Raw genomic sequence first — 20053 nt, 5'->3', positions numbered from 1 at the left:
CTTGCAAAAAGCCATTTAATAATCAGATTTTAGAATCAAGTCAGTGCCCTACTGAGTCACAATACTTAGCAGTTTAATTTGCTTTCATGTGCTTTCATGTGTCCAAAACACTTTGCATGTACTGGATTTTCTTATCACCTTGCAACAACCCAGTAGGATTTGGCAAGCTTTACCCCCCCCCCCATTGCAGATGGGAAGGGTGAGCCGGCAGGGGGACTGAGGGGGGAATAGCTTTCCTAGGATCACCTAATGGCAGATTTTGAATTTAAGCAGGGACTTTCTGATTCCTAGCTCGATTTCTTAGCCTATATACGATACTATACTCTTAATTATTTGACAACTTCAGTTATTGGGGGAAAAACACTATGAACATAACACAGGAAGTATTATAAAGCACTGGGGCCTAGAATGACCCCCAATAATAATTCCTACATGGTCACATAGATACCTTTCTCATGTACAATACTTTATCTTTCAACTCAAAATTGTCCTAGAGGAGTGCAACACACAGGGCACTGTCCTAACCTGGTCTACTCAGAAGTAAGTCCTATTTTGTTCAATGGGACTTACTCTCAGGAAAGTGTGATTAGGATTGTATCTGCACAAACTTATCTTAACTGCTGTTAAGTAAGCTATTAACAGCTAACCTAAGGAAGCTATTGTGTGCAACTGTCAGTGTTCTCTAGCAGCTGGAATGACAGGCTAGGATTGGCCTTTCAGAATTTGCCTTTTGGATGCATGCAAGTATTTCCCAAGAGTATTTGCAGGATTGCTGCCATGGATCTGGGCGGTGTTCTGGCTCAGCCTGGAGGATTTCCTGAGAAAGTTTCAGGCCAGTCACCTGTCTGAATCAGGCCCAGGTGGAAAAGATCTCAGTGTCACTCACTCCTATGTGATGATGGCTGCTTGGAGACCAAGATTAGAGTGAACAGCTGCATCCCTATTGGGCAAGATGCCATAGCACATGAAGGATCACAGAGGATGCTCTACATGTCAGCATCCACCTAGAGGTTAAGGAGAGTAGGGACCACAGATGGGTGGAGCTAGGAACAGGTCCAGTCCTCCTGCCTCAGTGGAAGTTGAATTGATTGGCAAGACGTAGATGGATGCTAGTTTTTCTAGAGCCAATGAACAAGCAAGGGACTTCCCTTTGATCTCCACAGGCCCAAAAGATTTCACTAGCACCAAACAAAAACTGAAAATGCAGGGAAAAGTCAGCTGGTCTTTCTAAGTTTGGTTATGATACAGTAACAAAGGATAAAACCACACAGAGGTCACTTTAAGGGCCAAGCAATACAGCAAGATTAACTTATAACTCATTGACGTTGAAGGTAAATAAACGCTCACATACCAAATTGCTCTGGAGGAATGAAATAACTTCACATGTGAGGCAAGCAAGATGAAACATTTCCAAAGAACAGGACGGGGAGGGTAGGAAGCACACACACATTCCTAACTGTTCTCCAGTTTCCTAAGAAACACTGCAATGAAGGATCCTGTAAGTGCTCCCAGAAAAAGAAGACTGCAGGCCACGTCCAGCTGTTTTGAGGAGTTACTGTACAAATTTTTGGCTCAATTGCAGAAGCAAGGAAGTACATCAGAAAAACCCTTCTGGACCAAGAAGCTCTCTAGTCCAGCCTCCTGCTTGCAGAATACAACTGCATAAGAGCCAGGATGGTGTAGTGGTTCCGGAGTTGGATTTAGACCTGGAAGGTCCAGGTTCAAACTTCTGCTCAGCCACAAAGCTGGGTGACTTTGGGATAGTCACACCCTCTCAGCCTCACCTACCTCACAGGGTTGTTGTGAGGACAACCACCCTGAGCTCCTTGGAGAAAGGGTGGTTTCTCCCCAGTGGTGTAGCTAAGACATCAGGGGGCCCAAGATTTTTTTACATCCCCATGTATTGTATACTCATATACAATACATGCTATGTACCTTGAGGGGTTTCTTAGAGGCCTCTGAAAGCTACCCCCTAAAGGTTTGGTACCTGGGCCAATGTACCCCCCTGATCCCCTTTAGCTACACCAATGTTTCTTCCCATTTCTAACTTTGCAAACCTCTCTCAGTGTTTCCCCCTCCTCACTCTGTAGTTTCCCCCCACCAAAAAGAAAAAAAAAACACCCTCAATTTGCAGATCCATTCAGCAAAGAGCCGGTGAGCAATTGCTGCTCCAACACCTAAATTCAGAGGGTTGCATTGAGTAAGTGGGAGAATAGGATCCAGCTAGCAGAAGAAGGGGGAGGGTAGAAGGACAAGCCTTGTGGGCCCACCCTGCCCAACAAGGTGCCCACTGGCAAATTGGGTCTTCTCTCTGCCAATCCCTCCCAATGAGGAATGTCTTTCCCCTGACCCATTTACCGGCCTCGCAAAAACTGTGCCAGTGCTGCCTTGCTTTCTGGGCTGCTGTTCAACAGGAATCCCATGCATGCCAAACACATAACCCACAAGCTCCCCTCAGAGCTGTGGGAGGGGCCAGCAATGAGCGTTACACCACATGCTCTGCATGCTGGAGTCCCAGGTTCAATTCCCACTGAAAGATCTGGAGTCTGGATCTGGAGAAAGACCTTTGCCAGGAGCTTGGGTGAGGCACTGCCAGTCTGAGTAGGCAATGCCAGCCAAAAAACTTGGAAGGTGGCAGCTTCATATATGCCCCCCCCATGCTTCTCTGGGTGTTTGTTTTCTGTTTTGAAGCACCATGAAACCCATCCATTTGTACTGGCTAGACATCTACCCAGGGGCCATCCCTTGAGAAGGTGTGGTTCATCCCCATTATGGATAATGACACACCCCTGCCAATTTCAGCAGGGTCATCACACACACCCCAAGCAAAGAGAACAGAGAGCCCTGCAGCCAAACCAACACACTGGCTCATCTTTCAGGTGCTGTTTTGCGGCTGCAGTTTGGCCACCTCCCTGAATGTTGTTATCCTAAGTCTGAACATACGATGTATTGTAGCATCCGACCACTGGTCCACCTCTAACTGGCAGCCTATCTCCAAGGTGGTCTTTCTGAGCTTGCTATCCAGTGGCATAGCTAGAGGGGGAGCAAGGCATTAAGTTTTGCAGAGGCCGCAGCATGCAAGTGGCCCTGCCCCCTCCCCATTAGAGTCATTCCAAGCAGGAAGAGCAAAACAGAAGCATTTGCCTCCGTTTTGCTGCCCCAGCCCAGAATGGCTCCAAAGGTGAGAGGAAGGGAAGGGGTTGCTTCCACGCTGCGCTGAAGCTCCCTGCAAACCTTAGTGCTTTGCAACCTCTCTAGCTATGCCACTGCTGCTATCTACTCCTTTCCAATGGAGATGCCACAGGTGACAGCATGGACGTTTCTGCATGCAGAGTGTTGAGCTAGGAGCCCTTTTACAAGTGTGCTGAGCATTAAAGGAGCCGAGACTCCAGAAAGGCAGAGCCGAAGTGCCTTCCCAGATTCAACACCCTCCAGTCCTGGGGGGGGGGGGGAGTCACACACTCTCATTCGGACAGCGCCTCCTACTTGCCAATTCGGTCAACGGGTTGCTTTCCTGCTAGGTCCAAGCCCCAGGATTCGTGTGTGGCTTAAACCCCCCCCCATTGGGCACTACTGCCTGATGCCGGGCAGATGCAGCGGGCTTGCCAACGCTGCTCTGCGCATGAGCAGGAAACTTGGTGGCACATTCCAACAGTCCTGGCACCTGTCACCCTTGAGGGTTGGCTTGGGCCCAATTCCAGTGCCGTAGCGGGGGGGGGGGGGCAAAGCACTAAGTTTTGCAGGCATCCTCACATTGTTTCGAATGGCTCTGAGGAAGAGGGGGAGGGGCCCCTGCATCCCAGGTGAGGCTCCCTGCAACACTTAGTGCTTTGCATGCCATGGCGAGGCTCCCTGAAACACTTAGTGCTTTGCACTCTGAGGTGAGGCTCCCTGCAGCACTGGGCGCTTTGCACGCCATGGTGAGGCTCCCTGCAACACTTAGTGCTTTGCATGCCATGGCGAGGCTCCCTGCAACACTTAGCGCTTTGCACTCTGAGGTGAGGCTCCCTGCAGCACTTAGCGCTTTGCACGCCATGGTGAGGCTCCTGCAACACTTAGCGCTTTGCACGCCATGGTGAGGCTCCCTGCAACACTTAGCGCTTTGCACGCCATGGTGAGGCTCCCTGCAACACTTAGTGCTTCGCATGCCTTGGCGAGACTCCCTGCAACACTTAGTGCTTTGCACTCTGAGGTGAGGCTCCCTGCAACACTTAGCGCTTTGCACGCCATGGTGAGGCTCCTGCAACACTTAGCGCTTTGCACGCCGCGGTGAGGCTCCCTGCAACACTTAGCGCTTTGCACGCCGCGGTGAGGCTCCCTGCAACACTTAGCGCCTTGCACTCTGAGGTGAGGCTCCCTGCAGCACTGAGCGCTTTGCGCGCCGCGGCGAGGCTCCCCCTGCCCCGAGCGCTCCGCCCCCGCCCGCGCCACGCACCTGCTTGGTGAAGAGCACGGCGGTGTCCCAGTACTCGGGGTGCTTGTCGCTGCCCTTGTTCCACTTCTTCTGCCAGGCGCAGAAGCTGCGCAGCGTGAGCGCGGCGTTGCCGCTGACCTTGGGGCCCTTGTCGTCGCGCGCCACCAGCAGCAGCTTGACCACCACCAGGCTGATGGGGTTGCCGATGCTGGGGTGGCGGTAGAGGCGCGCGGCCGTGGCCATCAGCGTCAGCAGGTAGTGCTCCAGCGCGGCGCCGTGGAAGCGCACCATGGACTCGTCGGCCACCACCAGCGTCTCCACGAAGCGCGGCACCGAGGCGAAGCGCTTGGCGCGCCGCGCCGCCTGGTAGCTGCGCAGCGCCCGCTCGGCGGCCGGGCTGGGGCCGGGGCCCACCGCGCAGCGCGAGGCGGCGGCGGGGTCCTGCGCGGGGGGGCGCCGGCGCTGCAGCAGGTGCTCCCCGCGGCTGTGCCAGCGCGCGCCGTTGCCGCTGTCGTTGCGCAGGGGCCGGATCAGGTACTGGTCGCCGCGGTAGCCGAAGGCGCCCGTCAGCCCCCCGCACAGGCTCAGCGCCGCGAAGGAGCCCGGCTCGCCGTTCACCTCGCCCGCGTAGAAGCAGCGCCGCAGCCCCGCCGCGCCAGCGCCCGCGCCCCCCTCGCCCGCCGCCGGCGCGCCCAGGTACTGGCTGGCGAAGGAGGGCGCCAGGAAGCGCGCGTCGGGCCGCAGCTGCAGGCGCAGGTCCTCGCGGAAGGCGCGCAGCTGGAAGACCACCGCCGGCGGGGAGCCCCTCGGGGCAGGGTCCGCGTCCAGGCGCAGCGGGGTCACCAGCTCCGTCTCCAGCGGCGCGCACAGCCCGGGCAGCGCGGCCAGGCACAGCAGCAGCAGGCGGCAGCCCGCGGGCAGAGGCATCGCTGCGCTGCTCAGAGCGGCCGCGTCCTCATCTTCATCACCACCACCCTCCTCCTCTCCCTCGGCGCTTTATGTACCTCCCCGCCGCCTGCCAAGCGCCAGATCCACCCACTACCCCCGCTGGCCCCCGGGCGGCCGCGGGGAAGGGGAGGTGCGCGCCGCGCTGCTTGGACCTGCCCTCTCGGCCCGCCGGCCGCCCAGGCAGCGCTCCCGGGACGCCAGATGGGGAGGGGGGAAGAGCCGGCGCGCCCCCGCGCTCCGCAGGCGCCGCCCCGAGCCTCGCCGGCTGGAAGGGCTAAGCGGGGGGGGGGGCAGCGCTAAGTTTCGCAGGGAGCCTCACCCCCTTCCCTTCGGAGCCGGGGAAATGCCTCTGTTTGCTCCCTGCACCGGCGTGGCTGCGGTGAGGCTCCTTGCAAAACTTAGTACTTTCCCCCCCCCGGCTACGCCACCGCTCTCTTGCTTCTGTTGCACAGGCCAATGAAATGCCTCCGATTTATTCCCCCTGCTCGAAATAGCTTCAAGGGGGGGGGCGCTTGCGCGCTGCGGTGAGGCTTCCTGCAAAACTTAGTGCTTTGCCCCCCTCTAGCTACGCCACTGCAAGAGAGGGAGAGAGAAAGGGGGTGCTGCGCCTGCTGTTCTTTTTCCTACTCTGCTCGGCCCCCCTCCCCGTGCCCCCTCCCTCTCTCCAAGTTCTTCTGTTTGCCTGACTTGGCTGTTTTTTCCCCAAAGGACATTGTTTTGTTTGTGATTAGATCCTGAGGCTTTCCTGAGCCCAAAGCTACTGCCAAAGGGATGTTATTTGGGGGGGAGGGGGGTGCTTTGTTGTGGGAGGGCCCCAAACTGCTCAAGGCTGCATTCCGTCTCCCTTCTCTTAATTAGTGGGCGCCTTATCATTTCCGACTTGGAAAGCGCTCCGTGTACACTTCTGAGCACCAGCTGTTCTTCCCAGGTCACTCGGAATTAAACACATTCCGAGCTCCTCTTCCCTTTGCTTGGAGAGATTTCCTCCTCTACTTGTGTTCTAGCTCGCTTATGGTTCATACATGACCATTCAGGGACTTTCAGATACTGCAGGGAAAGAAAATACCTTTTTTTTTTTTACCCAGTGGGTAATAAATCTGTGGAACTCCTTGCCACAGGATGTGGTGATGGCATCTGGCCTAGATGCCTTGAAAAAGGGGTTGGACAGATTTATTGATTGATTCAATTCGTATTCAGCCTTTCTCCTGGAAAGGCGGCTTGATTGATCTAGGAAGAGTTCATCACAGGTTACAAGGCAGGATAGGTATGTGCAACCTCTTGTTTTTAGGAGTAGGCTCCTTCAGAATGCCAGGTGCAGGGGAGTGGCACCAGGATGCAGTTTTCTAGTTGTCCTGTGTGCCCCCTGAAGCATCTGGTGGGTCATTGTGAGATACAGGAAGCTGGACTAGATGTGCCTTTGACCTGATCCAGCATGATTCTTATGCCTGCATCATTCATATAGCAGCATCAGTATATATAGCATGACACTTTACAAAGACTGAAAAGACAGGTCCCTGCCCCCAAAGGGCTTACAATCCAGCTATTGAAACAAGGGAGACAACAGGAGTAGGCAGGCAGGCAAGGATAACCAGGGGAAGCAGATGTCATTGTTTCAGTGAAACATATTTAGAGTTAGTGCTGGTAGGGAGCCGGAGCTACACTCCACATCTGTGGTCATTGTGCAGCTCTGTGGCATTAAAGACAACTTATTATGAGTGGGTTTTTCTCATGAATAAACATGCTGATTTAATCACAGGGAAAGTGGACCATCAATGGCTGGCAGGCAGATGACATGATTGTGCAGACAACCCAAAAACCATCCATTTTTAACCGGTGTGCCACGGCACATGGGTGTGCTGCAAAAGGTCCACAAGTGTGCCACAAGAGTTTGAAAATCACTGGAAAAAGAATCTTCTAGGTACTGCGGCTCTATTTCTAGGGCAACTGTCTGTTGTAACAAATTGTCTGTCCCTCTTCCTCTGCTGGTAGAGGACAGTTTCTTACGAAACAATTTGTTACAAAAAACAGTTGTCCTAGAGAGACAGAGGTGTAGAACCCAGAAAAGTGTCTCAGAGCCAGAAGTGACATCACAAGAGGTGAAGACCATACAGAAGACCATAGAGGTCAGTGGACCTCAAAGAAGAAAAACTTTGAAAATCGCTGCCATTAACTGTGGTGCACCATGTGCTTTAATCCCATGCTAGCAGCACGATCCCATGTATGTCTACGCAAATGTAAGCCCCACTGTTGTTATTCCCCAACAACTTCAGTGGGACTTATTCCCAGGTCAGTGTGTTTAGGACTTCAGGGTCAACACACTACCAGGAAGCCCTACAAGGGGTGCTTCCAGACCTGCTGCTTGCTGCTCCAGTTAGTCTAGACTTCATTTTGTCGTCCCCCCTCACATTTGCAAAAAGGAAATCCTTTTTCAAGATCGTTTCACACCACATCTGTTTGGGGGCATCTGCACTGAACAGTGTCCCGTCCACAGCAGTGGACAATGCACAGTGGAACATTGGCAGCAACTGTTACCCTGCACATGCCCGATCTCGTCTGATCTCGGAAGCTAAGCAGGGTCAGGCCTGGTTAGTACTTGGATGGGAGACCACCTGGGAATACTGGGTGCTGTAGGCTTATACCATAGTCTTTCGAGACTGAAGGTTGCCAACCAGTGGAACATAGGGACACAGATGGCTGACACTCCCCCTTTGGCCACAGCCCTAAACACCAAGTCTGTGATTCTAACTGTGCAGTCCATGCTGCTGTTCTCAAAACCATGACATCTTAAAGGTGGGGCAAATGCAGGGAGGCAACTGATTAGTGATAGCCTTGTGTAGTATTACCCCCCCCCCCCATAAAGAGTGAGTGAGGAAGGTGAGGAGTGACCATTATTTATTTTTCACATTTCTGTACTCCCTTTCTCCAAGGACATCAGGGCATGGTGTACATGGTTCTTCCCCTCTTTGTTCACACAACAGTTCTGTGAGGTAGGTGAGGCTGAGAGTGACTGGCCCAAGGTCACCCATGAAACTTCATAGCTGAGCAGGGATTTGCACCTGGAACTTGCAGGTCTAAATCCAATTTCCAAACCACATCCTGGTCCTCGAGTTCAAAGCGTTGCTCTGCAAATCCAAACTTTGCAACAGACAGAGAAGCAAGCAAGGGCTAGATGACAATGATGATATGATTATAGTGTCTGACTCAAGGTCACCCAGGAAGCTTCATGGCTGAATGGGGATTTGAACCTGGATCTTGCAGGTCTAAGTTCAACACACGCCATCTTGGTTCTCTCTCACCACCCCAGACTAAATGTCTCACCTTGAGCTGAGACTGGCGTTGAAATCTGCACACAGCCAGCCATCACTGGGTGATCTGGTCTCTGCCATTATTTCATGGCCTTGCTTCTCTTCCAGTGCTGCCGTGAGGATAAAATAGGATCAAGCTGTGCGTGCTGCCCTGAGCTCCTGGGAGGAAATGCAGGATATCTGACCTCAGAAGTGGCAACATGCAGAAAGCCATGGGAGACCACTTCCATCTCCTCAGTCACTCTTTTGCTGACCCTGAAGTCAGCATTTGTCACACATCAAAAGGAGGCTCCGGCCTGAAAATGCTGAATGAGGCTATATCAGGAAGTTTGAGTCTATCCACGTAGGCTTGATTTGGGATCCTGGTTTCCTTTCTCACTGCAGAAGTTAATTAACTTAGCAAAACTAGGAAGACTGAAGCCTCATCCCATACAAGTTATCTCTCTTCACCCCAGCACAAGGGCTCACAGCTCCAGCACTGCATGCATTTTGCCTGCTTCTCGTGTTGGTTTGTGAGCCCTTTTGGGGAACACGGGACCATATTCATTTTTCTGCTTTGTGAACCTTTCTTTCATTGAACAAACAAAGCACATGCAGTATAAATATTCCTAATAATCAATGAAATTAGGAGCAACCAAAACCTTCAGCAGCCAGGTTAAGATTTGGTGACTCTGATGTACTTGCATGCTAGAACAGGCTGCAATCCTGGGGAGAGTAACTTGCTTGAGGCTGCAATCCTAACCTCACTTTCCTGGGAGTAAGTCATAAGAACATAAGAACAGCCCCACTGGATCAGGCCATAGGCCCATCTAGTCCAGCTTCCTGTATCTCACAGCGGCCCACCAAATTCCCCAAGGAGCACACCAGATAACAAGAGACCTCATCCTGGTGCCGTCCCTTGCATCTGGCATTCTGACATAGCCCATTTCTAAAATCAGGAGGTTGCGCATACACATCATGGCTTGTACCCCGTAATGGATTTTTCCTCCAGAAACTTGTCCAATCCCCTCTTAAAGGCGTCCAGGCCAGTCGCCATCACCACATCCTGTGGCAAAGAGTTCCACAGACCAACCACACGCTGAGTAAAGAAATATTTTCTTTTCAAGTCCCATTGAACACAATAGGATTTACTTCTGAGTAGACCTGCTTAGGATTGTGCCCTGAAAGAGCACAGAGGTAGGTAAGTACTTTCAGGGTGAGTACATGTTTTTAGCACTGGGAGTGTGTGCAATCTGAAAAGAGCATTGGGCAGCAGACACATGAAACTGTCTTACACAGGATCAGGCCACTGACCCATCTAACTCAGCATCATCAATGCAGCTCTTAGGCAACCGTCCTTTCCCTGGAGGTGCCCAAGATTTGAACCTGGGACCTTCTGCATTCAAAGCAGGTACTTTGCAACCAAGCTACAACCTCTCTTTTATGAATATTTCATGCAACTACTATCCTAAGATGTCATTCCATTTCTAAATCTGAGTCTCTGTACACACAGTGAGGATGTTTTCATGCACGAGACCACAAAACACTTATGAGTTCAGGTGCCTGAAAATTTCGTTATTTATTTTACTGAGAAGTAAGCCCATTGTGTTCAGTACGACTTGGGCTGTAATCCTACCTTACTCACTGGAAACAAATACCTCTTGAGCCTCTCCAACATTAATTTATACAATGCAAGTAAGGCATATTAACAGTGGAAGAGGGCAATTTTCAAACCAATGGTACCTTTTAACTAATGTAGTATTTTTATGTTGGCATGATGGCTTTGGGAAAAGCAAGACACACTAAGTATTCTTTAAAAAAGTGTCTTGGAACGAACACATAAATCAGTTGTAAACATATTGTGGTGTGTCCCCACCACAGATGCTTGGAAATCCATGGACTCTGCATTCATAAGAACTATAACTGACTTTTAAAAACAACAGCTGGGATTCTGCTAGCACAATCTTGTGCATTCCAACTCAGAAATAAGCCCTCTTTTGTTAAACAGTACTTACTTCCAGGTCAGTGTGGATAGGATTGCAGCCTGACAATTCTGCAAATGTTCCTTCAGGACTGCACACAGGCTCTAGCCCCTAACTGACTTCCTTAGCAAAGAAGAGGAAACATTTTAATCCAGCAGGCCCAGTTATGTGTAGAAAATACAGCACTGGTGCAAGGAGTCCAACATAATGGACCCAATGCCTCTTCCTTATAATCTAACCACTGAATGCATTTTGGAATGCCAGATGTCTTTAACACCCCAGCCCAAAACATTTGCACAGGCTTATTGAATGCTGGCAAATAGCCAATATAGTAAACAAGGGGTGCTGAGGAAGAGCATCTGTGCGCATCGCACGTGCAATGTGTATGCTGACCCAGCGACTTTGTCAGGCTGTTTCCAAAAAGCAATGACTTCCCTGGAAAGCTTTCCCCATACCACGTGTTTTTTTTTTTTTTCAAGACACAAAATGTGCATTCTTCTGTCGTGATTCATGTTCATTCCCGTTTTGCCCACCCCTTTTCTTTGTTGATTTTGGGGCAGACTGTGGGAATTCTGAGCAGCTGGCTTCTGGGAAAAATTGGGGGCCATCTGTGACAGTGCGGAGAGGAAGCTCTGGTAAGCAACCTCCACTCAGATGAAGTCCTGGGTATGCACCAGAGAGCACGAGAGGGGACAGTTTCAGGTGACTTTCGACAAACCTCATCAACTGAACACCCACAAACTGGCAGGTGAAGAGGAGGCAATAAGGTGCACCCATCAATGGTCTACAAGCAAAACTACTTTTTGTACTGCTTTCTGTTCTGTCCAGGAATTCCCCCCATCTCACAACTCTAGATCAAGGGTCATCTGATGAAACCCATTGGCAGAATATTTGGAATAAAGGTACTTCAGATTAACTGTGGAACTCTTTGCCACCAGATGCAGTGATGGCCGTTGCAATCCTGGCCCCTGTGCCACCCGGGGCCAGGACTGCAAAATGCCACCCCGCCCTACCCATGCAGCCCAGAGGCCTAAAAATGTCACTTCCAGTTTTCAGAGGAAACTGAAAGCGATGCTTTTAGACCTTCTCAGGGCCGGAGAAGTCATGCACGGCCTCCCTGGCCCCCAGTAGGCCTTCCAGAGCTCTCAAAAGGTCTTCTAAGTCCAAGTAGAAGAACCTGAAGAAATAATAATAATAATAATAATAATAATAATAATAATAATAATAATAAAAACAAGTGGCAGGGAAGGGGGTTGTGGTGGAATCCTCTGCCGCCGCCCCCCTGGGGTATTCACCCTTGACCCATCCCAACTATGCCAGTGGTGATGGCCACTTGCATAGGTGGCTTTAAAAGGGACACATTCATGGAGAAGGACAGGTCTATCAATGGCTACTAGTCCTGGATGACTGTGTTGCCTCCAGGTTCCATGGCAGTCTTCCTTGAATACCAGTTACAGGGGAACAGTGCTGGGAAAGCGGTATGTCTTTCTCTCCTGCTTGTGGGCTTCCTAGAGGCACCTAATGGGTTACTGTGGAAAACATAATAATGAGATGGATCTTTGGCCTCATCCAGAATGTCCTTATGTCCAGTCCACCTGGAAAGTAGGCACATTGCCATCTGCAGGCAACCAGGAGGAAGGGCATTGTCCAGGAGGCAGATGACGCAGAGACTACCTGTCTCACGGGCCAATTCTAACCTGTGGTGGAACAGGCACACCAAGTGGCCTGCACTATATCCAACACAGATGAGGAGGTGGCTGGAGGGCAACTTAGGGTAAGGGAATTTTTCCCCCTTAGCCTGTGTAACACCCCAGTCACCCCAAGGGATTACTCAGATCCACACCAGTGAATTCGCTGGCACAAATCCAAGCAGCCCTTGTAAGGCTGCAGGACTAGGGAGTGGGAGTTAGGGTACGCCACTGATCCCACCCCCCTCCCAGGCCTGATTTAGAGTGATCCAAGGCTGGAAGGACTTCTGCTAGAAGGTGATGTATGTCTTTTAAATGACACCCACCTATCCATTCTCATCCTGACCAAGAGATAACTGCAGTGGAAGTGACCTGCCCGTCCCTCTCCCGTACAATGAGTTTGCAACGTAAGTCACGTACTCAGACTAAATACTTATATTTTTACTTCCCAAAAGAAGGCTTAATGGTAAATTAAGCCATCCTCGTAGACAGGCTGGTTTCTGCTTTGATTTAAAGAATTGGCAGGAGTACAGCTGTAGCTGAAGAATGTTATGCATTTCTGAAATCTAAACCAACAGTGGTGTCTACCAGGGAGGCTGAGAGCAGCATTTCTCCCCAAGCCAAAGCAAAGATTTTTTTATTTGCCAGTCTGCTCAGACTGGCCATAATTAAGTCCCACTTTGGGTTGAACCTGTGATCCACACATGCCTTTTGAGGAACCGACTCAGTGAATGGGTGAGTGTAGCTAATGAGGTCAGTTTCTTTAGTGAACTGGACCCTGCCGGCCCAGCAGGGTGGCTGACAACCTCTATTCAGTTGTGAATTTGGGGGGCTTTCAAGAACTTGAGGCAGTAGCTGAACTTCACCAAACGGAGTGCCCTTACACAGTCTTCCAAACATCTGATGCCTTTCGTTTGGAAGGATTCTGCTTCTGGGATGTGAAAGGTTTGGGTCTCAAAGGAAACATGAATCATTGCTGATGAGTGGGTAGGTTCAGATTTGAAATGTGGATTTTTTAATTGGAAGTGTCTCCTCTGAAGTGGTCATCATTGTGTACACCACCTTGTTTCACTTTCAGAAGACACTACAAACAAATAAGGATTGTTCCCGTCCTATTTATTCACGAGAATAATAAACTATCTCCGCCGTCTTTCTGGGTATTTAGAAATATCACTCGTATTTCAAAATGGGTCCATATATGCAATAGATGGAGGTGGGAATGAAGTGGCAGAGTCCTGGGATGGCAGAACGGACTGTACCACTTCAGGTGGGGGAATAACATTTTCAAACCATCGCCCATGTAACAGGGCTACAGTCTCTGTCCCTGATCTGCTAGTTTTTTACACTAAGAGCACAATCCTATGCTTGTCTATTCTAAAGTAAGTTTCATTGTCTTCTATGGGACTTTCAGGAAATTGTGCATAGGGCTGCAGTTTTACGACGGTTTTTTATCTTGTTTGGTTGGGGGGAGCACTCATTACGCCACTTGCAGTTGGAGATGGTATAATCCAGGGGTGTCAAACTTGTCTCATACAGTGGGCCAAATAGCATTCATGGTGCCTGCTGAAAGCCAAAAATGATGTCATTAAGTAGGAAGTGATGTTGTTAAGAGGTGATGACCAAAAATAAGCACTTTTTTCTCAGGAGCTGCAAATGACAGAAGACAAACTACACAAATTTTGATCATATTTCCAAAATATGGGAGAACCCCGTTATGCAAGCTGCCCTTTCAACAGTATAGCTCAGCAGCTGATGGTGGTGCTGGGAGAGCCTGAGGGCCGAATAAAGAGCTGGCGGGGGCCACATCCAGCCCATGGGCCTTACATTTGACTCCCCTGGTACAATCGGTTCTATCAAAGTGGGATTCTTCCCACCCTATCCTGGTTCAAATCCAACACTTTAACCCACCAATTCTCTACAGCAGGGGCGGGCAAACTTTCAATTTTAGGGAGAATTTCAGCAGCATCTGTGTGATGACAAGCTGCACCTGCTGACATTCCATCTTCTATGCAATTGTTAAAGGTCCAGGATCCCTGAAGTTGAAAGTTTGCCCATCCCTGCTCTACAGTGTGCTAAAAAAGGTCTGCAAGTGTGCCGTGGGACTTTGGAGCACAGTGGTTGAAAATTGCTGAAAAACTACATGAGGGACAGACAATTCCTTACTACAGACCACGGGTGTCCAAAGTTTTTGGCAGGAGGGCCACGTTGTCTCTCTGACACTGTGTGGGGGGCCAGGGGGGAGAATTAATTTACATCTAAAATTGAATAAATTTACGTAAGTTTACATAAATGAATATATTAAAGATGAACTTATATGAATGAATGAAGGTCTTGCAATAGCTCAAGGCCTATAAAAGGCCTTGCACAAAGCAAGGCTGGCCATTCCTTTGCTGCCGCTACTGCATCACAGACATGAAACAGCAAGCAGTGAGGGAGCCCTCATCCCACAGCTCATGTGAGAGGTCAAACAGTTGCCCTCATGCTGAGAGCAGTTGCGTCAGGCCAGTGCGGGCTCAAACAAATCTCTGGAGGGCCAGAGACTCATTGGAGACTGGGGGCTCCCTGAGGGCCGCATTGAGAGGCCTCGAGGGCCGCAAGTGGCCCCAGGGCCGGGGTTTGGGCACCCCGCTACAGACAATAGCCCTTAGAAATAGAGCCACAGAACATGGAAGAGTCTCCCGGAAGCTAGAAGTGACATCACATACATACATACCAACTTTCCTAATACTACTACCCCCACCCCTTTTCTTTCCTGCAGGTGCTGCTTTTAACCCTGAGGGCTTTTTTACCTCCAAGTGGCTGCAGCTGTGCAGCCCACTCCCTGCAATCTAAGGCCCTGGTGTTAACCCCGTGCTTGCCTGCCAGAGCAAGGGGCCACTGTTGACACCGCACCCTATCTCCTTGAGGGATCTTGCGCATTTCCATTGCACTGTATCACTTTGCATGGTCCACCTATTGGAAGAACCACTGGAAGTAACTGGTGATGAGATCATCACCAGTGACTTCCAGGTTGGGGGGCCAGACGCAATGCAACAAACCCAATCAGAGGCTCAGGGTGGATCGGAGGGCTTTTCAAGCATGCAAAAAGCACTCTGTCGCTCTGCCCACCAAGGCAAGCCTCCTACCACTCTTTGTCATATTGAATCACTGGTCTCAGTGCTGGGCTGCAGGAATCCAGGATTCCTGCAAGTACCTCCAGACATAACCTCAAGTACCACCAGTAGGATCCAGGGCCTAGGAGAGGGGGGTGAAGGGGGTAATTTATACCCAGGCCCAGGGTCAGAAAGAGGGGCCAGGAGTCAAAGGATGGGGCCCAGAAATTTCCTGGGATCTTACATTTTCCAGTCTTACCCAGTTTCACTGCCTGCATGGGATTCACATGGCACATGGTGGCAAATACCGCCAGTAGGCACACACCCCAGGCCCAGGAACGCACATCTGGGAAGAAGCTGGCCTGTTCCAGGAGCTCTTTGGCTTGTGAATGTGCTTACCATGAAGGAGTGGATGGGAATTGAGGGACACAGCTGTGGGGCTGCAGCTGCTGCAGAAGTTCTGCCCACCCCTTTCCCCCCATCTGTTTCACCTCCTTCCTCTTTGGGAAGGGGCTCCAAAGAAACTCTGTACCCCCTGATAGGTCTCCTCTTGGAGGCCCTGGTGGTACCAATACCACTGGTTGAGAAACACTGCCTAGAACCTCCACCAACCTCCACCAAGCAGCATAGACAAAGTAGAGCAGCATGGACTGTTGGCTTGGCCCCTCCACAAGTTCATAATCCAAAGTGAAGCCAAGGCTGTCTGTGTGAACAACAGGGTATATGGTGATGGTATCCACAGATGTGGTGAGGGAATGAGGAAAAAAAAGGCCTGGGAAGAAAGATAAGGAGTTCCGGCTCAGACATGCTGGGCTGGCGAACCTACACCCATTCAATCGACTCTCATGTAATTCCTCCAGACTTTCTTGTTTGCATTTGTGTTTCAAGTGAGGAAATAATAAAGTGGGGAAGGAAAAGAGGGAAAGGGTCACCTAATCACTAAGTCAACAACCGAGGCCTCCTCTTAATGGGCCCTTGAAACGTCTTTACAAAAACCGAGTGAGGACTTTGTGGAGGGCAGGGTGCTGGCACACAATGGCCAGGCCAGCTCCATCCGTTCCTGGCCGGGACGGCGTCTTGAAGTGCAGCTGATAAGAGTTGCACCTGGTGGAAGTCAAGCTGGCTTCAATGGTGTTATTAAGAGCAGAAAGACTGACAGCCCAAGCCTAGCCACACTTTCCTGGGAGTAAGCCCCATTGACTCTAATGGGACTTACTTCTGAGTAGACATGCATAGGATTGGGCTGTCACTTTGGCCAAAGCACCACTACACTAAAGGAAGTTTTGGCTTTCTCAAAAGGAGGGCAGGAGAGGGAGGGTCCTACAGCCAGTAGACTGTATGTGAGCTGCCCAATGTGTTAATGCTTCACGTTTATGTTAGAGGGGAAAGAAGGCAGCCTTGAGCATAAGAGAGGCGGCAGAGAAATCTTTTAAGTAAATAAAATATGGTGCATGCCAGTTGTTCCTGACCTTGTGTGTCTTCTTGGTCCAGTGCTTCTCAAACTGTGGGTCGGGACCTACTAGGTGGGTCGTGAGCCCATTTCAGCTGGGTCCCCATTCATTTCAGTATTTTATTTTTAATATATTAGACTTGATGCTCCCATGAGATGTGACTGCATTTGGGGTAACTACAGACCTGTACTTTTAACAAGTTACTATGTATATTCTTTTAACAAGGCTAGTCAATGGGACTTACTCCTGGGTCAGTGTGGGTAGGATTGCAGCCTAGGATGGTTAAAAATGTTCCTGCTTGATGACGTCACTTCCAGTCATGACACCACTTCAGGTGGGTCCCCGCAGATTTTCATTCTAAAAAGTGGGTCCTGGAACTAAATGTGTGAGTCACATGCCTTATCTTACAGCCCAATCCTGAGCTGCCCAGAGCTCCCAGTTTCGGCGGCTCTGTAGAGGGCTGCCACCGGATCCTGCACCTCCCGTGCTACTGCGGGAGGCTCCTTGGGAGAAGGGGACATTCGTCCCCTTCCCCCGAGTAAGGGAAGCAGCCCCGCAATTGGGCTACTCACTTTAACTGCGACCAAAAGCACATTCCTGATCTCGTCTGATCTTGGAAGCTAAGCAGGGTCAGGCCTGGTTAGTACTTGGATGGGAGACCGCCTGGGAATACCGGGTGCTGTAGGCTTATACCATAGTCTTTTGAGACTGAAGGTTGCCAACCATCTCCCTATACTGAACACTATCTCCCGATCTTGTCTGATCTCGGAAGCTAAGCAGGGTCAGGCCTGGTTAGTACTTGGATGGGAGACCGCCTGGGAATACTGGGTGCTGTAGGCTTATACCATAGTCTTTTGAGACTGAAGGTTGCCAACCATCTCCCTATACTGAACACTATCTCCCAATCTTGTCTGATCTTGGAAGCTAAGCAGGGTCAGGCCTGGTTAGTACTTGGATGGGAGACCGCCTGGGAATACCGGGTGCTGTAGGCTTATACCATAGTCTTTTGAGACAGAAGGTTGCCAACCAACCAAAAGGTTGGTGCTAAAGTAAAGGCGCCCTTGTAGGGCGCGCAGCCCTGCATGAGCGCCTTGGATCCTGCTGAGCTCGGTTCCGCAGATCCACCTCGCTCCCTCCCCCCGACATGCCTCCCGCCCACCCCCAGCCACACGCCTGCCTCCCATCTCCGGGAGGCCACCGAGCTGCGGAACCTGGGCAACCGCCATGCGCTAGCCCAGCACCGGCTGGAGCTGGGCTAGCTCCGGCGGGAGCCTGGAAGTGAGCCCCACAACCATGCCTTACAGCACGTTTGAGACTGAGGTCCGCGGCGTGGAGCCATGCCACGGACCCCAGGATTGGGCTGTTAGCCATCTGTATAACATCCATGCAGGACTACATGGTGAACCAGCTGGAAGAATGTCGATTGGACCAAAGATTTGTATCCTGGTTGCACATGAGTTTTTTTTTTCAGTATCTAAGCAAACATTTGCACTTGGGTGTGGATTTCTATTTCTGACGGAGAAATACGTCTGGAGAAGGATTGAAATAGCAGCAGGAAGAGCACTGCCTTTGCTACCCAAGTCTGAGCTACAGCCAAAAAACAAATGGGTTGAAATTCCATAACATCATTTATGGACACAAATTCCAGCCTTCTTATGCCCAGGCGTCATTTTAGCAGGATCAGGACACTTCCCATAACCACCCTGGGCTCCTGAAGGTTGTTCGCAAACCAAGTCATTGAAAAGCAAGGAGAGAGGAAGTCCAAGAACAATCCAAAGCTCTCTTACTATGTTCTTAGCAGCAGGGTGACGGGGGGGGGCAAGAAACCACAACCCGGGTTTAATATAGTCCTTTCGAGTGTTCCAGGCCAAAGATAGAGTGGAAAGGCTTGAAGAGGCAGCGCGCCTCCACTTCACTTGTCTTGCTTGGAGAGACTGGCAGCATCCAAAACTGGCTCACAGCCCAAGAGAACATGTGCTTCATTCTTCCCCCTGCTTGAGCCAACAGCTTGCCTGTGGGTGACTTGCTGCAGTGCACCAAAATCAACCTAAATGCAAAAGGATGTTGGTGGGCAGGGCTGAACCAAGACCTCCTGCATCTCAGGTGGGACACAGGTGCCTCTCTAGCCCACCACACTCTCTCTTCCACACTTCCTCTTCCACTCCATCCCCCTTTTTTCTTCTTTTTCGAATCCAGGGAACAGGAGGGGAGCACTAGAGATAGGAAGAGGCAGGCATGTGGGGACTACCCTAAGAATTAACAACCTGAAGCAGTGGTGTAGCTTGGGAATTTGGCACCCAGGGTTGTGATGTCCGATGAAACCCCCCTGGAAGTCCCTAAATTGGGGTGACGTGGGGATGTCACCACCAATTATTTCTGGGTTTATGGCACTCTCTGAGCTCTGGTGAGTCACTATGAGTGGTGGACTGTTTTTTTTTTCTAAAAAAGCGGTCTGCTCAGAGCAGCTCACAACCCCTCAGAGTGACCACAAGGAGGTGCAGGAACGGTATTGTGGCAGCAAGGAGATGTCCTTCCCAGTACCGTCTCCTGCACCCCTCTGCATCTCGGGATCCACCATCAGGGTTCAGGTTGGCAGTGTACCCCCTATCCCCCTTAGCTACTGGCCTAGGCTGCTGCCTCATGTAGGCTGGCCCTAGAGGGCAGGGCAGAAATCTCATGTAAACTCAGGCCATTTTGCACTTCTTGCAAAGGTGCTTTGGCCACCGAAGGTGCACTTTGCAGGGAACTGCAGCCAACCTTGGCTCTCTGACAAGTTCTCTGGTCGCCGCATCTCAAAAAAGACATAGTGGAAATGGAAAAGGTGCAAAAGAGAGTGACTAAGATGATTACAGGGCTGGGGCACCTTCCTTAGAGGAAAGGCTACGGCATTTGGGCCTCTTCAGCCTAGAAAAGAGACGCCTGAGGGGGGACATGATTGAGACATACAAAATTATGCAGGGGATGGACAGAGTGGATAGGGAGATGCTCTTTACACTCTCACATAACACCAGAACCAGGGGACATCCACTAAAATTGAGTGTTGGGAGAGTTAGAACAGACAAGAGAAAATATTTCTTTACTCAGCGTGTGGTTGGTCTGTGGAACTCCTTGCCACAGGATGTGGTGACGGCATCTGGCCTGGACGCCTTTAAAAGGGGATTGGACAAGTTTCTGGAGGAAAAATCCATTACGGG

The 20053-nt window shown here is 50.7% G+C and overlaps 1 protein-coding gene and 2 pseudogenes across 1 annotated transcript in view; 2 read left to right on the top strand and 1 right to left on the bottom strand.

The window, feature by feature from the left end:
• ADAMTS15 (ADAM metallopeptidase with thrombospondin type 1 motif 15) overlaps window positions 1–5384 on the bottom strand; it is a 38498-nt gene extending 33114 nt beyond the window's left edge. Inside the window, exon 1 of the mRNA XM_066639351.1 lies at window positions 4436–5384. Within this exon, the coding sequence (XP_066495448.1) occupies window positions 4436–5341 (906 nt within the window). The 5' untranslated portion in view covers window positions 5342–5384. The remainder of the gene's footprint in view (window positions 1–4435) is intronic.
• A 2495-nt stretch (window positions 5385–7879) lies between these two features.
• Window positions 7880–7996, top strand: LOC136662560 (5S ribosomal RNA; annotated as a pseudogene).
• A 9732-nt stretch (window positions 7997–17728) lies between these two features.
• On the top strand, window positions 17729–17851 carry LOC136662956 (5S ribosomal RNA; annotated as a pseudogene).
• The last annotated feature ends 2202 nt before the right edge of the window (window positions 17852–20053 follow it).

Source organism: Tiliqua scincoides, chromosome 11, assembly GCF_035046505.1.
Source record: "Tiliqua scincoides isolate rTilSci1 chromosome 11, rTilSci1.hap2, whole genome shotgun sequence".
Classification (NCBI taxonomy): domain Eukaryota; kingdom Metazoa; phylum Chordata; class Lepidosauria; order Squamata; family Scincidae; genus Tiliqua; species Tiliqua scincoides.
The sequence above is the reverse complement of the archived record's forward strand: the minus strand, read 5'-3'. Positions and strand labels throughout refer to the sequence as shown.